This window comes from Lethenteron reissneri, chromosome 35, assembly GCF_015708825.2.
Source record: "Lethenteron reissneri isolate LAM-NWPU_2019-01 chromosome 35, ASM1570882v1, whole genome shotgun sequence".
Taxonomy (NCBI): Eukaryota; Metazoa; Chordata; class Hyperoartia; order Petromyzontiformes; family Petromyzontidae; genus Lethenteron; species Lethenteron reissneri.
In genome coordinates, this window is record NC_083813.1 from 12,520,567 (window position 1) to 12,537,484 (window position 16,918).

Genomic DNA, 16,918 nt, shown 5'->3' on the forward strand with positions numbered 1-16,918 from the left:
CTGTGTTGGTATCGATGTCGTGCGCGCACGGACACCCCACTCTTCGTGTTAGAAACACTCTGTTCACTCTGCCCTCTCCACCTGTTGGCTGTCACCCACTGGCACACCCAATCCGTCTTGCCTGTCAGTGACCCAATTATTATGTTAATTGCTCTTGGTCATGAATATGTTAATTACGTGTGGAACATCTATCCCTTTGGGATGGAATGAGAAATCAGTGAGGTTCTGTGATCCGATTTTGAAATTAACCGACCCCCCCCCCCCTCCACCGCGCTAACTACACTACCGCTCCCCATACACCTACAGAGATGAGCCACACAGCCTGTAACAGACTGTGGGAGCAACGTGCTGTTTGCGAGCACCTATGAAGGCCGGTACGGCACACGACAGAGTGTGTGGCCAGCACCACGCCCGGCCGCCTTTGTCTCCCCGGTGGCGACGTTGACACACACACACCGCACCAAGTAACTCATTTAAGAGGCCGAGTCGACCTAGGGGAGGCCCAGGATCGTTTCAGTCACGCACACGCGCGCCCACACGCGCAGTTGCCAAGAGACCAAGGCGGCCTGGCCACGTGTGCTGATGAGATGAATGGAGCCATCAGCCACTGCGATAGCGTCAGTCCTTATTCGCGGTGATTATCTGGAGGTTGTTACAGGGGGGGTCATCAGGTGGTGATTATCTGGGGGGGGGGGGGTGTAATGGCTGGGTCAACAGTGGAGTCAACATCGCGGGTGCAGTCGAAGGCGGTCGCGATGCGGATGAGTCGCCTTGTGTTGTTGAGAAGTGTCGAGTCGGGTCGAGCTGTAGGTCAATCCACACACATCTAACAGCTGGGTGGTCTGACGTTTCGCTGACAGTTACAACCAGCATCGGCAGGCAGTTGCCAGAACCGTGGCAACGGCACAAAGCGGCGGTGCGCTGCAGAAGCAGTGGCGCATTGGCGTGTTTGCCCCCCCCCCACCTTCGTGACAAGTTCATCGACTGGCTGTGTTGGGTGGAGGAGGGTGCACGACGCACGCTTTACCTACGTGATCTGACCTCCCCTCCCACACCCCACCCCCCCAAATGTTTTTTAATCCATTATGAACAGTCGATATCGATGTGCATAACAGCAGCTATTGTATCTGTCCTCACCACGACCTAACCCCCCCCCCCGCCCATCCTCCTTCTCTTCCCAACGACCCCCTGGTGTTGCGAGTGTAGAGCCGCTGCAGTGCGATGGGGACAGAGGGGAGCTAATTGGATGAGAAGTGGACAGCCCCGTCAGTGTCACCGCCAGCGCTCCCTCCTCGCGACGTCCACTCCGCAGTGATGGGTGGTGGTGGGGGGGGGGGGGGTTAGGGTCCCTTTGCCCCCAATAAACAGCAGCGTCTTGTCTCCCCCCCCCACTCACCCCCCTTCACCCCCCCCCCCCCTTCATCCCCCCCCACCCACAAACTTCAAACTCCGTCCCCCGCGTTCTGAACTCCGCGGCGCGCGGCTCATTAAGCTCAGACTCGAGCATCGGTGGCGTCTTCTCATCCCGAGTTCTTCTCCGCGTTTGACATCACAGGTCAAGAACATCCTTTCAGGCTGCTGCCGGCGGGGAGGGGTGGGGGGAGTTGAAGGGTTGGGGGGGGGGGCGAGGGAGAAAGGAGTGGGCGCGGGGGTGATTTTTTTTTCTTGAAGGATTTTCTAAAATAATGATTTAAAATATTTCTATACTGCTTAGGGATCATAGCCGTAGCTGTGAGCGAGCTCGGCGTTCAGCAGAGTAGAGGCTGGATAGCGCACGCATGGGCGCGACCATCATGCGTGCAACGCAGGTGCTATAGGCTGCTACTGCGGGGCAGCTTTGTGGGTAGCAGAGGGCAGTGCAGAGCAGTCCGCTGTTGTGCTGCACTTCTATGCTCGTTCGCACCCTCCCAGTGCAAGCGCTGTCCAGTCGGACCTCAGTCAAACTCAACCGTCTACCATCGCCACCCTCTTACTCAACATGCCTGTTACTCGATAGCTACTAACAGGCAACACAGTTTAACACCACATAGCAGGCTTTCGCGACCAATATTATTCATAATAAAGGTTTTTGGGTTAGATCGTGTAAATATAAATGTTACGTCTTAAACTTCCAACACCGACACAGCCAATTAGTAAGGGATTTGTCACTTAGACAAAACGCCAATTAGTTACTACTTCAGCTCACCGGTGTGTTGGAGAGTAAATCCACAACGTTTACAATTTGAGTAGTACGACGTTTCGCAGGCAATTACATCCATCATCATCGGGCGATTTGCCAGAATAGTTGAAGCCCTCCACCTGCTTCCGGTCTATTGTCGTGCCAATTTAGAAACGGGTCATCAGCAAGAACATTTATTTTTTTATTGCATTGCTACCTTACCAGGCCTCGTCATGTAAACCAGTCCACTCGCCTCCAACTTCCATCAACCACCGCGTCTCTCTAACGGCATCTCTATGTATGCGCTATTAAGAAGGGCCATTAGCCAAAACGTCGCCTATTGTATTGTTTTGCTTGATTCCCCCCACACACACACACAGGCAGTGTTACTGACGAACGTGTCGAGTTTGTTTATTAATTTTTTTACGTAAAAATATATTTTCGTACAAATGTATGAATCATGTTTTTATTATGTGTATTGTGTGTATATATACACGTTGTTTGTTTGTTGTTTGTTTGTTATTATTGAAGATGTCTATGCTAACGCCCTCCCCACCGCCCAGCATCTCCCCGACGCGCCGCGCTGACGAGACGCGGCCCTGGCTCGCCCATTCACCGCGACGCGACCTCCGTGCTCCCCTCCGGGGGGCGATGCTCAGGAAGCCCCCGTGGGTCGGCGTGGGGGGGGGGAGTAGTGGTAGTGGGGGGTAGTGAGGGTCAGGCCACGGATGACCGAACACACATTCCCCGCGGCTGACTTCCTTGCGTCTCAGAGATTTCGCGCAGCTGCCGCGCGTGGAGTTCCCCAGCGCGGACCTCCGAGAAATATCCGTGACCCCCCCCCCCCATCGCTCGCTCCGCGTGTCAGCCAGATAATCAGTGGCTTTAGCCCCCGGCTCACTCACCACCCGCCCAGCTCACCCCGGCGGGAAGTGGGATGGGGCGAGCGGGTGAGCGTCTCTCGTCTCAGGCCCAGCGCGGCGCTCGCTAAATTGAGTCATCAATTGCGGCCGCTAGCGCGCTCCCACGATTTGTCTTCATCCCCCCCCCCCCCCTCTTCTCCCCCCCCCCCCTCTTCTCCCCCCCCCCCTCTTCTCCCCCCCCCCCCTCCTCCATGCAGCAGTCGAGGGGGTCCGTGCGGAACACGCCACTGGGGGGTGGCGGGTGGGAAGGGGGTGGGTTGGGGAATGATTGAAGCGGGGTTTGGTGGCGGGGGGGTGTCTACCCCCACCGCAGGCCTCCCCCACTCTACCCCCACACGCCCCCCCCCCGCCCTCCCCCCCCATGCCCCCCACGTCCACCGTCTCCCGTAACCGGAATCTGGGGAGCGGTGGCGCAGCGGTTAGCGCGCTGCGCTACCAACCCGGCGACCTCGAGCTCGATTCCGTCGCACGGACAACACCGGTGACGATTATCTGAACCGGTCCTGGGCCTCCCCCCCCCCCCCCCCCATAGGTCGACTCAGACCTCAAAAAATGAGTTCCCCGTGCGGTGTGTCAACATCGGCACTGGAGAGACGAAGGCGGTCGGGCGTGGGGCTGTCCGCCCACCCACTCGTGTGGCGTGCAGGCCTTCGTAACAGCACTTGCCCCAAAAGTCGGTTCAAGCTATACGGGGGATCTTTGTATTTGTGTCCGAGCTGGTCTCGGTTCAAATCCGTCTGGCCGTCCAGAGCAGTGCTTCTCAACTGAGGTCCTGGTGGAGGTAGTGCGAAGGTGTTTGGGGGTGGTAGTTGTGGTAGTTGTGGTGGTGGTGGTTCTGGTGGTGGTGGTGGGAGCACAGCGGATACATCTACCAGTCATCTCAGTCAATCACTCAACCCATGGCACCTGCTGGGTTTGTTCTGTGACCTCCTGCCAGCAGCGAGCCTTCGACACTTCACGTGGCCTCAAAGCGCACCTCGCCTGGCACAAGCGCCGTGGTGGTGGTGGTGGTGGTGAAGATGTAAACAGGCCACTAATCCTGCGTGGCGACATCTGGTTACAATCGCCACACGTGCTCAGCCGGGCGCGACCACATTTCCCACACAGCTTCATCTCACGTGTGTGTGTGTGTCTGCCCCCCCCCCCCTGCACCCCCACCTCGACGTGTTTACAGTCCCCCGGGGAGCGTGTCACTAACGTCTCACGTGAAATGAGCGCGGGCAGCCACTTACGTTGATCACGACCGATCCACCGCTCCGCTCCATTCATTCATTCCGCGAAGAAAAAATAATTAGCCTCGATTAGAGCCACATTTCATCCGACGCGCGTGGGTGGTAGTGCTGATGATGATGAAGATATTGACATTGCTCATGATGGTGATGTTCGGTGTGGTGGTGGTGGTGATGGGGAATACATTGCCCATGATGATGATAATGGTCATGATGGACATCAGCACTGGGGAGACAAATGCGTCCCTAGCGTGGTTCTGGTGTCAACTTTACCGTCTGGTTTGCATTCCTTCATCAGCGCTCCCTAGCAGCACCTTGCCCCAACAGTTCTGCGCAGGCTAGACGGGTGACCTTTGCCAGTGCTTTTATCCTCATCATCAACAACATCACTCCTACGAGATCGGTCCAATATTATTCACACCCCCATCCCCCCCCCCCCCAAATAAAACTTCTACTGTAAGAAATAAAACAGGCATATGTTTTCAATGTCTATTTTAGAAACCATTAAACAATAACATCGCTCCGAGCACCGGGAGGGTACAAAGCACACACGCGAGAACAAAGTTGCTTGAAACCCAACACGGATCCTCCCATCTTAGATCTCTCCTCTCTCTCGACGAGCCGAGCCGTGGTGAGGCCACGTGGTGAGTGGGCAGGCGACGAGCAGCAGCAGCAGCAGGAGGAGGATTTTAGGACCAGAGCGAAGTGGCAGCCGCCTCATCAGGGCGTCACGCGGCCCACCCGCGGTGGGAGAGGCCGGCACGCACGGGCGTGGGGAGCGCGGTAATGAGACGCGGGCTCGTGGTGAGCGCCTTAGCTCCCTCCCTTCTCACCCCCCCCCCCCCGAGTCCCTCCCTTTACCCCCCCCCCCCCCCTCACAAAGCCAAACTATCCACGCATCTATCAGACTCTCACCACACCCCTCCTCGTCTCCCGCAGCCCCCATCTCTCTCTCTCTCTCTGTTAGATTCTCGCTCACGGCCACCGCCAGTGACGATTATCTGAACAGGCGCTGGGCCTCCCCGAGGCACCTTGTGCGGTGTCTAAACATCGCCACTAGGGAGACAAAGGCGGCCGGGCGTAGTGCTGCCCCCCCCCACCCCCCACCACCACCACCACCAGCCTCCCTCGTGTGACCGTGCCGGCCTTCATAGGTGGTACTGGCGAAGAAGACTTGCCCCCCCCACCACTGTGTTAAGGCTACACGGGGGGTCTTTCTTGTAAGCGAGTGGATTCGCAGTCGAAGTGTGATGGAGGAGGAGGAGATGATGACGAAGATGAACACCGCGCCGGTTATCAGGAGCGAGCAGGCGGCACGGAGGAGACGTCTCGGCAGGAGCGCGTTGTCCCCTCGCATCCCCTCCTCACCCCCATTCACCCCCCCCCCCCGTTCACTCCCCCCCGTTCACCGCCCTTCACCATCCTTCATCCCTCCCCCCTTCACCCCCCTTCATCCCCATCCTTCATCCCCACCCCCCTTCATTCCCACCCCATTCTTCCCCCCCTTCACCCTCCCCCTTTGCCCCCCCCCTTTTACCCACTCACCCACCCCCCAACGCAATTTCCCCCACCCCATCAACACCTCCCATCATCAAACACTCCCCCCCCCCCTGCCCCTTTCATCAACCCACGTAGCCACAGGGTGCACCTAGCCTGGCACAAGAGCCGTGACGACGTCGCCGTCATCTTTGTCCTCTGCAGTGGTGGCAGTGGTGGCGCTGCGCGTGATGGAACGAAGCAAAGTCGATGGCCCCCAAGCAGCGCAAGGCGTCCCTGGCTGAATGCTGAACCGATGGATGCGTCAAACATAAGCTCGAATCCAGATCGCAATCAACTTAACATTCACGTGTCCCGTGATTCCGCGGGACGACCCTGCACGAGAACGATGTTGTGTATCAGGCGAAGCCCACTGAGCTGGGAGCTCTGTTCCAGAGGCGACCTGGCCATGCGTGGCGGTGATGATGGTGATGATCGCTCACCACCGCAACGGCTGATATCATCAACACCGCACGTGGGAGTTCAAAGTGGCAGCCGCATCATTCCACCGCGTGTTGACGCTAAATGTGGAGGGGGAGGGGGGGAGCCAAAGACGAGGAAACCGAAGATGAATCGCGCGACCAGCACGGAGAGAGAGAGAGAACGCGCGGACTCGAAACACACAACATGCATCGCCAGGTTCCGGGATCGAACCCGCGTATGGGCGTGTGCATGCGTGTGCGTGTGTGTGTGCGCGTGTGCATGCGTGTGCGTGTGTGCGTGCGTGCATGCGTGTGTGCGCGTGCGTGTGCGTGTGTGCGCGTGTGCGTGCGTGTGTGCGTGCGTGCATGCGTGTGCGCGTGTGCGTGTGTGCGCGTGTGCGTGCGTGTGTGTGTGTGTGCGTGCGTGCATGCGTGTGCGCGTGCTTTTGCGCGTGTGCGTGCGTGTGCGTGCGTGCGTGTGTGCGTGCGTGTGCGTGTGTGTGCGTGTGTGTGCGCGTGCGTGTGTGCGTGCGTGTGCATTACACGTGAGTTTAAATCTAAAGCGCACTCACGCCATTAACGCGGCCTAATTGTCTGTCCTATGCGTCATGGAGCGCGCGCGTGTCCATGAGTTAGTGCGATCGGAGTAACGCGCTCATCTACATAACCACGCCGGGCTAATGGGCGAGGCGTGCGCGCCTCGAGAAGTCGTCGCTCATTGCCTCCGCAACAGAATCCACCACCACCAGCAGCACCACCAGCAGCAGCAGCAGGGCAAGGCGGTGTCCTGCCGCTCGCATCCACCATTCCACGTGATGTGTGTGCACGTGGTGTGATGCACGATGAACTTCTGAAGCACCGCGCGTAGCCACGACGCGGGTCTCGCGTGGGGGGGTAGGGGGGTGGGGGTTGTGGGGGGGGGGTCTCGCTGCTGGCTGGCAGGCAGGAGGAGGTCACAAGAGGGAGCTGGGTGCGATGGATAGACTGCTGTGCCAGGCTAGGTGCAGGAGGAGGTCACAAGAGGGAGCCGGGTGCGATGGGTAGACTGCTGTGCCAGGCTAGGTGCAGGAGGAGGTCACGAGAGAGAGAGCCGGGTGCGATGGGTAGACTGCTGTGCCAGGCTAGGTGCAGGAGGAGGTCACGAGAGAGAGAGCCGGGTGCGATGGGTAGACTGCTGTGCCAGGCTAGGTGCAGGAGGAGTTCACAGAACAGACTCAGGTGCCACGAGTAGACTGAAGGAGGCGACTGATAGATGCACCACCACCTGTACCACTGACTGTGCCAACTTCCAGAGCTTCGCCGCCCGGCGCTCCGCTCGTTGTTGTGAGCGTCGCTCCTCCGCCCTCCATTGTTGCTGGAGGGCGACTGCCTCCAACTGCCCAGCAGCAGCAGCAGCGATGGCGTCCTTCACGAGCCTCCTCCTCCTCCACAGAGGGCGACCTGGACACTGCTGGCACCGGTCAACGGCCGGGCCACTCAGCTCCAACCCCTCCTGTACCCCATCAGCTCCATCTCTTCTCCAGCCCGTGCCACGCCCACTCATTGAAGCTCCACTCCACTTTAGCTCCACTGTAGCTCTACTCTACTGTAGCTCCACTGTAGCTCCACTCCACTGTAGCTCCACTGTAGCTCCACTGTAGTTCCACTGTAGTTCCACTGTAGCTCCACTCCACTGTAGCTCCACTGTAGCTCCACTCTACTCTAGATCCACTCTACTGTAGCTCCACTGTAGCTCCACTCTACTGTAGCTCCACTCTACTCTAGCTCCACTCTACTGTAGCTCCACTGTAGCTCCACTCTACTCTAGCTCCACTCTACTGTAGCTCCACTGTAGCTCTACTCTACTGTAGCTCCACTGTAGCTCCACTCTACTCTAGCTCCACTCTACTGTAGCTCCACTGTAGCTCCACTCTACTCTAGCTCCACTCTACTGTAGCTCCACTGTAGCTCCACTCTACTCTAGCTCCACTCCACTGTAGCTCCACTGTAGCTCCACTGTAGCTCCACTCTACTGTAGCTCCACTGTAGCTCCACTCTACTGTAGCTCCACTGTAGCTCCGCTCTAGCTCCACTCTACTGTAGCTCCACTGTAGCTCCACTGTAGCTCCACTCCACTGTAGCTCCACTGTAGCTCCACTGTAGCTCCACTCCACTGTAGCTCCACTCTATTGTCCCTCATGCTCGTGGGCATCTGTGAAAAAAGAGCTTTATAGACCTTCAGATTCCATCAATATAAATAAATATTCCGATTCTGATTGATCCCAATCGTCCTGTCAGCGCCTGTCACAAAATCAACCGGGAACGCGCCCAGCCTCATGCTGAGGATCTAGGAAGCCAAGCAGAAAGGAGCCTGGTGGAACGCACAGGGTGGTGCAAATGTCTTGTGACCCAAATCGCATCTAAACAAAATATTCGGCTCCAAACTTGCGTAGCTCTCCGCACACAAATGAGATTATGTGTCCAAGTGACCTGCTCCCACATTAATGGATTGGTTGATGGAGTTAATTGAACAGTTGGGTAATTAAATGACGTATTGCTTGGTTAATTGAATGGTTTAGGAATTGTATGCATGACTGATTGGCTGATAAAATGCATGGTTTATTCATCGAGATACTGGCTGATTGATTGGGTAATGATTGGTGCGGTGATTTATTGGTTAGCTTATTTTCTTTGCGTAATTGATCGATTAATTGGTTAATTGGCAAGACCCGAGACTCGTGAACTCCCCTGCGCTCACAGAGGATGAATTCGCCCCCGGTTCAGTACAACCGTACAGGACTTGATTTTCTATCGGCCTGCATCGTCCATTCATCCATTTATTCATTCCACCTGAAATAACCTGAAGCGTCTACGGGAACCGCGCTATGGGAACGGAGTCTTACTCTGATCCCAATCCTAACCCCACTCCTAACCCTGACCCCAATCTTAATACCACCACTAACCCTGGTCCCATTAATAACCCCACCACTAACCCTGACCCCAATCTTAATACCACCACTAACCCTGGTCCCATTAATAACCCCACCACTAACCCTGACCCCAATCTTAATACCACCACTAACCCTGGTCCCATTAATAACCCCACCACTAACCCCCCCGATCCCAATCCTAACCCCACCCCTAAACCAAACACTCACCATGATCCTCGCCTTATCCACGACCCTTAACCTAACACAGTGACCCTCACCCTGACCTTTAACCCTCTTGTCGACTGCACTTCGATCGACACAGCGACCTTGAGTTCCCGAGCCTCTATCGCTCCCCCCACCACCCACCTCCCCCCACCACCCCCACTATCCCCCACCACCCCCACTACCCCCCTCCCCCCACCGTCCCCGCTCCCCCCACCGTCCCTCTCCCCCCACCACCCACCTCCCCCCACCACCCCCCTCTCCCCACCACCCCCTTCCCCCCTTCCCCCCACCACCCCCACTACCCCCACCACCCCGCTCCCCCCACCGTCCCTCTCCCCCCACCACCGCCCCTCTCCCCCCACCACCGCCCTCCCCCCACCACCCACCTCCCCTCACCACCCCCCCCCACCACCAACCTCCCCCCACCACCCACCTCCCCCCACCACCCCCTCTCCCCCCCCCACCACCCCCTCACCCCCCCCACCACCCCCCCCCCCCACCACCCCCACCACCCCCTCACCCCCCACACAATCGGCCCTAAGTCACGAACGTGATGTTGGCGATGCTGCTGCTGCTGCACAACCAACAACAACAACTCCACACACTCGTCAATGGCACTGCGCGCGCGTGTGTGACAACCCTCAAAGACAAGTACCTAGTCGGCGACGTTTCGGGAAACGGCCCTTCAGCACAGCGGCTACAAATAAACTGCGGGCGGGGTTGATGGTAGGTCTGGACGATCGTTGCCCCCCCCCAATCACCCCCCCCCCATCCCTCCCTTAATTAACCGCGAACAATGCAGCTTCTACCTCGCGGTTCCACTCGATCTCAATTTATGAGCGCGACCCAATAAAATAGAACAAGAGAGAATTTACACTGCGCGAGATTCGTCCCGGCCACGTGGATTTACACTGCTGGATGATGACTCCATCGCGCACTCAGCTCGCTGTGAGCTGAAGACGGAGACACTTCACCTCTCCACCCACACTCACCACTCGCTCACCACAGATGCACGTTGGGATCGTGGTGCGCCTATCTCTGCTGCGTGCGCATGGTGAGGCCCGCAGCGTCATCGTGGAGCGTTACGGTGAGATCACAGCGGGCACGACAGGTCATGGGGGAAGGGGGGGGTTACCACAGTCACGGTGAGCAGCGCGCGACCACCAGATTCAGGTTATCCGGGGCCATCAGATGGTAACGGCTCGGATGAGACCTTCATCTAGCAGTGGATCGATCATGGCTGATGTGAATCCCCCCCCCCCTCTCTCTCTGCCCCCCCTCTCTCTCTCTGCCCCCCCCTCTCTCTCTCTGCCCCCCCTCTCTCTCTGCCCCCCCTCTCTCTCTGCCCCCCCTCTCTCTCTGCCCCCCCTCTCTCTCTGCCCCCCCTCTCTCTCTGCCCCCCCTCTCTCTCTGCCCCCCCCCTCTCTCTCTCTGCCCCCCCTCTCTCTCTCTGTCCCCCCCCTCTCTCTCTGCCCCCCCCCCTCTCTCACTCTGCCCCCCCCTCTCTCTCTGCCCCCCCCCCTCTCTTTGCCCCCCTCTCTTTGCCCCCCCCCTCTCTTTTCCCCCCTTTCTTTCTTTGCCCCCCCCCCCTCTCTTTGCCCCCCCCCCTCTCTTTGCCCCCCCCTCGCCACCCCAACACCACCCCCCTACCCGCCCCCACCTCCCCACACCCCCATTAGCGCCATCAAAAGCGTAAATTCTCCTCCCGATTCGAGTCGCTCAAATTCCATGAGCAGATTGATCCGCAGCGCGTTTCGTGTTGTCTGGAATCATCGCGAGAGCAGCGAGTTCGGGGCTGGGACTGAGGGCCTCCAGATGTCGTGGGGAGGGGTACGGGAAAGGGGGGGGGCGGGGGGATGGGGGTGACGGGGGCGGGGGGATGGGGGGGTGGGTGGTAAGGGCGGGGTGAGTGGTGAGGGGCGGGGTGGGTGGTGAGGGGGGGGGGTGATGTTTCAATGATCAGAAATGAACAGTGGCTGTATTGTATCCGGTGTAACCCGCCTACCCGCCATGGGAATGTGGAATTTCCACCACTGTCTCCGGGCTGTGAACGGGAGATGAGCGCCGCCGAACTACTGATTGGAGATTAATTTGACTTCTTGAATTCACATCTGAGGATATCATCCTGCTGCTGATTAAGATGATGTCATGCCGACGACAATGTTATGCTAATGTTGTTATAATTGTGATGATATACTTATGATCATGTTATGCTGATGATGATATAGTGCTGATTATATCATGATGAGGCAACTACGGTGTTCAAGAGCGTGTTCTCCTCACGCTTACACAAAAACAAAGATCCCCTGTGTAGACTTAACAGACTGTAGGGGCAAGTGCTGTTCGCAAGCACCTATGAAGGCCGGAATGGCACACGAGGGGGATGGGAGGCCAGCATCACGCTCGACCGCCTTTGTCTCCCCAGTGGCGATGTTTACACACCGCACCAGATACTCATTTGAGGCTGAGTCGACCTAGGGGAGGCCAAAGACCGATTCTGATAATCGCCACCGGTGTTGGCCGTGAGCGGGAATCGAACTCGCGTCGCTACACCACCGCTCCCCACCAGTAACACACAACAACAACAACCGCCATTCGCCACTAAGTGGTGGTCACGTCGCCACGACGCCGGTGCCAGGCTATGTGCACGTTGAGGCCACCACGTGAAGTGTCGAACGCCCGCCGGCAGGAGGTCACGGGGCAGACCCAGCAGGTGCCACGGGTTGACCGACTGAGACACACACACACAGCATCAGGCGCGCGAGCGAGCCAACGCTGAGCTGGTGCGCGTTTCACGTCGTAGCTATTATTATTCTTGTTGTTGTTGTTATTGTTGTTAAGGTGAATTGAGCCGCTGCATTCACACCCGGAGTTAGGACCGTCCATGTTGGGGGGGGGGGGGTGCAGTGGGCCCAGGTTAAACCCCCCCCCCCCGCCATCGATGCCTTCAAAGTATTACATCTGATGACGCCGCGACGTCGAAGAGCGAGCCCCCCCCCCCCCCAAGTGCGGGGCCCGGGACGGTCGCCCCGATCGGCCTCGTACCCTACCGACGGCTCTGCCAACAGCCCGTCTCTGACACCCAGACGTGCACGTGATGTTGTTGTCATGGGCGGAGTTTACTGGGGGGGGGGGGGCACGGGGGGGGGAACTGCCCCTCCCAGCCTGGACACATTTTATTAATTTATTTTCAGTAGTTTACAATTAAGATTAAAATTAATTGATTATATGCAACCGCGATTCCGAATGTAAGGGACAACGCGAACCCCTGCCTCCCCCAGCTAGAGAAGGACCCCCCCCCCCCCCCGATGTGTGCTGTCCTTCCCCGCACCTCCGATTAGCACGGTTAGCTACGTATGGTGCGAGAAGAGTGCAACATGCTTACATATGCGTACACGATAGATGTCCAATGTGGTGTGTACGCTGAGTGAGTGCTGTGTGTGTGAAACGGCATTTCTCGGCAATTCAACAACAGTGATGTCTCCTCGTTTCCCTTATCTCCACAACTTATTACAACTACTTCTTGTATTTGCATTGTGCTGATACAGAACTGGAGGTAATCACTCGTGGTAATGATTTGGAATGTTGTGAACATTTGTCAAGTGGAAGGAGCCCCCCCCACTCCTCCTCCTCATCCATTGCCTCCTCCTCCTCCTTCCCCTCTCCCACTCCTCCTCCCCCTTTCCCCCCGCCCCTCCTCCTCCTCTCCCTCCCCCCATCCGCCTCCTTCTCCAACATCTTCCACCAGATTGAGAAGTTTGGCAGACCACACGGGAGGCTGAGAACGCCAGACAAACACATTCACAGCAACGTTGCGAAGATTTGTCAGTCACGAAAACAATAGTCGCCTTCACCTCTCTGTCGATCTACATTTTTATAACTAAATAAACATTTACTAAACCCCATGAGTCTCACGGCCTTCTGCGAGTGCATCATTTCGGCAGCATTTGGTTCAATATGGCAAAGCTATGGGCCGGTTTTGGCGTTCAAAGTCTCATCGGCAGTCAGGCTGAAGTCATCCACACAAGAAACTGCGTGTGGCTCGTGGGATGTGTCGAAAAATATGAATGTGGTTTATGGTTTCACGTTGAAGGACATTTACCGCATTACACACTTCAGGTCACAACAACACACTCACCCACTCGCTCAACCACCCATTCACTCACCCACTCACTCATTCACCCATGCACTCCCTCGCCCACTTACTCACCCACTCGCTCACCCACCCTCTCGCGCACTCGCTCCCTCACTCGCTCACTCACGCACTACCTCACCCACTCACTCACCCACCCACTCCGCCGCTTGTTCTCTGAAACTATAAACTAATTTTTGTTTCCCAGCTAAGGCCCACTGAGCTGCATAGCTCTTTTTCAGAAGCAACCTGGCCACCAATGATAGCTCAACGAAGTAGCTAATCGCGTGGCAATGTACAGCAAGCAGCAAAATGCTCTAAACGCGTGTTGCTAAATGTGGAGGGGAAAACCGGAGGACCCGGAGAAGAATCCACGCGACCGCGGGGAGAAAGAGAGAGACACCGCAAACTCCAAGGTCAGGATCGAACCCACGACTTCCTGTATACCAGGCGAGGTAGTTAACATCTCCTAGCCACCGCGGCGTGGGGTCTGGAGGAGGGAGAAGGCAATGCGGGGTCCCCCCCCCCTACACCAATCCCTCCGGCACCCCACCACCCGGCTACATTTAGGTCTTTAAAATCATCGAGGTTGCAAACTTTTTTCTTTACAACTGTTTAGTTGGTTGTCCTTCCCCCGCACCTCCGATTAGCGCGGCTGGCTGCGTCCGGTACGAAAGGAGTTCAACGTACATCAGATCACACACCATGGTGATGACATCACACACCATGGTGACGACGTGCATCACATCACACACCATGGTGATGACGTGCATCACATCACCATGGTGACGACGTGCATCACATCACACACCATGGTGACGACTTCACACACCATGGTGATGACGTGCATCACATCACCATGGTGACGACGTGCATCAGATCACACACCATGGTGACGACATCACACACCATGGTGACGATGGTTCTTCTGTGGGGGCCGGTGCCTTGACGCCGGAGCGAGGCGAGAGGTGGGGACGTGACGACTTTCGCTCCCTCTCCTCTCGTGGCTCCCGCCTCTTCCACGACTTTGGTCCTCGGTGGCGCCGTGGACGCCACGCGACCCGCGACGACGAATTCCAAATCTCTAAATCTCTCCAACGGCGACAACATAAACGATCGCAGCGGAATAGCAGTAGTGCAGCCGGGGGACACGCCGAGTTTGTATTGGAGTTTGTGTTCTTGTTTATTTGCACAACACGCAGGCAATGTCCCAATTAGCGCGCAAGCGATCCGCAGTTTGCCTATCACGGCGTCGCTGCTGCTGCTGCCACTCGTTCACATTTTACTCAAATGTATTCGACTGGGGGCATTCGGAGGCGCGACACGAAGAAGTTACATCGGCAGCAACTCGAGCAATCGGCTGCAACTGAGGCGCAGAGAGCAATGCAAAGTTGCCGAGTTAAATTATCAGCGGCGCAGGTGAATCGAGGCGAAGGTCACGGATTTGTCGACGCCTTTGCGACAGGACGCGGCTCACACAGACAGACAGACAGAGAGAGATGAGCAACGAGAGAAGGGTCACGGTGCAGTTCTGCAGGAACTGTTGGTGAGTGCGTTTTTTGCTGCTGGAATTGCGCACTCCGAGAAGGCCGTGCGGCTCGTGGGCGATGTAACAAACAAAACAAATTGACGTGGAGAGTCGAACGTGTGAAGCAGATGTTCTTGATGGTTTATTTTGTTACCTGGCGATGAGGGGGGGGGGGGGGGTGCGAGGCGAACTCTCCATGTGGCCAAGCTGGCAAGTTAACAAGCTAAGCGGGTCCCGTGCACGAGCCCTTCTCTACTCCTTGCAAATGCGGCAGATACACCTGGACACAAGCCCGAACCACAACACGATTGCCAACCAGACACTAGTCCTGACTTCTAACCCCTAACCAGATCTCAATCCCATGCAAACTCGAACGTCAGTGGACAAGCCGACCAGACCGCAGCGTCGGACAACGAGAATCTCAAGGGGTCATCACAAGCGAAACGTCGTACTACTCAAATTGTAAACGCTGTGGCTTTACTCCCCAACACACCGGCGGGCTGAAGGAGTAACTCATTTGCGCGTTTTGTTAAAGTGAGCATCTCAATTCTAGATTTGAAGCTTTCGTGACTGCAAGGATTCATACTCTTAGTTCTTTCGGTAAAGTCACGTAGGTAAAAAAATGAAATTAAAATTAATAAAAAATAAAATTAAAATTAAAATCACGACGTTTCGGAGGCAACACAAGTCTCCGTCATCAGGTGGGACCGTCACAGCCAGATTTGCTGCATCAAGTGATGCAGCAAATCTGGCTTGGACGGTCCCACCTGACAGTCCCACCTCCGAAACGTCGTGATTTTTATTTTGTTTTTATTAATTTTAATTTAAAAAATTTACCTACGTGACTTTACCGAAATAACTAAGAGTACGAGAATCTCAACCTTCTCCGCCTCTCCCTGCGATGACATCGTCTCGACTGGCCGCCCAACTTCCACGATCTCGCGAGCATCACGCCTCGTCCCTCGCTCCCCAGCGCCGCATGCGGCCCTCTCCACGTTTTGATGAATTCACGTTTGATGTTGGAGCGCTCCCTCGGCCGCGTAATGATTTATTGACTCATCGACGTTCTTTATTTAACCACAAGAGAGGCTATTTTCACAAATCGTTATTCTGTTTTATGATTTAAAGGCGTGCGTGTCTGTGTGTGTCTGTGTGTGTCTGTGCGTGTCTGTGCGTGTCTGTGCGTGTCTGTGCGTGTCTGTGTGTGTCTGCGTGCGTGGTGGAGCGGTAGCGCGCTGCGCTACGAGCCCGGCGACCCGAGTTCGATTCCCGCTCACGGCCAACACCGGTGACAATTATCTGAACCGATTCTGGGCCTCCCCAATGTCGACTCAACCTCAAATGTAGTACCTGGTGCGATGTGTAAACATCGTCACTGGGGAGGCAAAGGCGGCCGGGAGTGGTGATGGTCACCCACCCCCTCGCGTGCCGTGCCGGTCGTCGTAGATGCTCGCAAACAGCACTTGCCCCAACAGTCTGATATGTCTATACGGGGCATCTTTGTCTTGTTGGGTGGTGTAGTGGTGGCGCAGATGTCATGCAGTGGATTCGCCAACGAACCCCGGCGACCTGAGATTGATTCCCGGTCACGGGAGCCCCAGGGGCCCCAGGAGGCCCAGGCGCCGGATTCAGGTGATCGTCACCGGTGGTGGCCGTGAGCAGGAAGCGAACCCGGGTGGTGGCCGGGTTCGTAGCGCAGCGCGCTAACCACTGCGTCACCGCTCCCCACTCTAACAGACAGACACCCTGCTCGCTCACTTCGTTGTCGCTAATTTGCCAATTACACAATCAACTCTCACCAACCACAGCTGCAACCGTGAGAGAACATCTGCCCCCCCCTCCCCACATCGCCCCCC

General features: G+C 56.7%; 1 protein-coding gene across 1 annotated transcript in view; it reads left to right on the top strand.

Annotated features, from left to right (window-relative positions):
• Nucleotides 1-16,594: 16,594 nt before the first annotated feature.
• Nucleotides 16,595-16,918, top strand: part of LOC133350755 (nuclear factor of activated T-cells 5-like) — a 20,305-nt gene continuing 19,981 nt past the window's right edge. The window contains exon 1 of the mRNA XM_061565478.1: nt 16,595-16,694. Coding sequence (XP_061421462.1) covers nt 16,595-16,694 — 100 coding nt within the window. The remainder of the gene's footprint in view (nt 16,695-16,918) is intronic.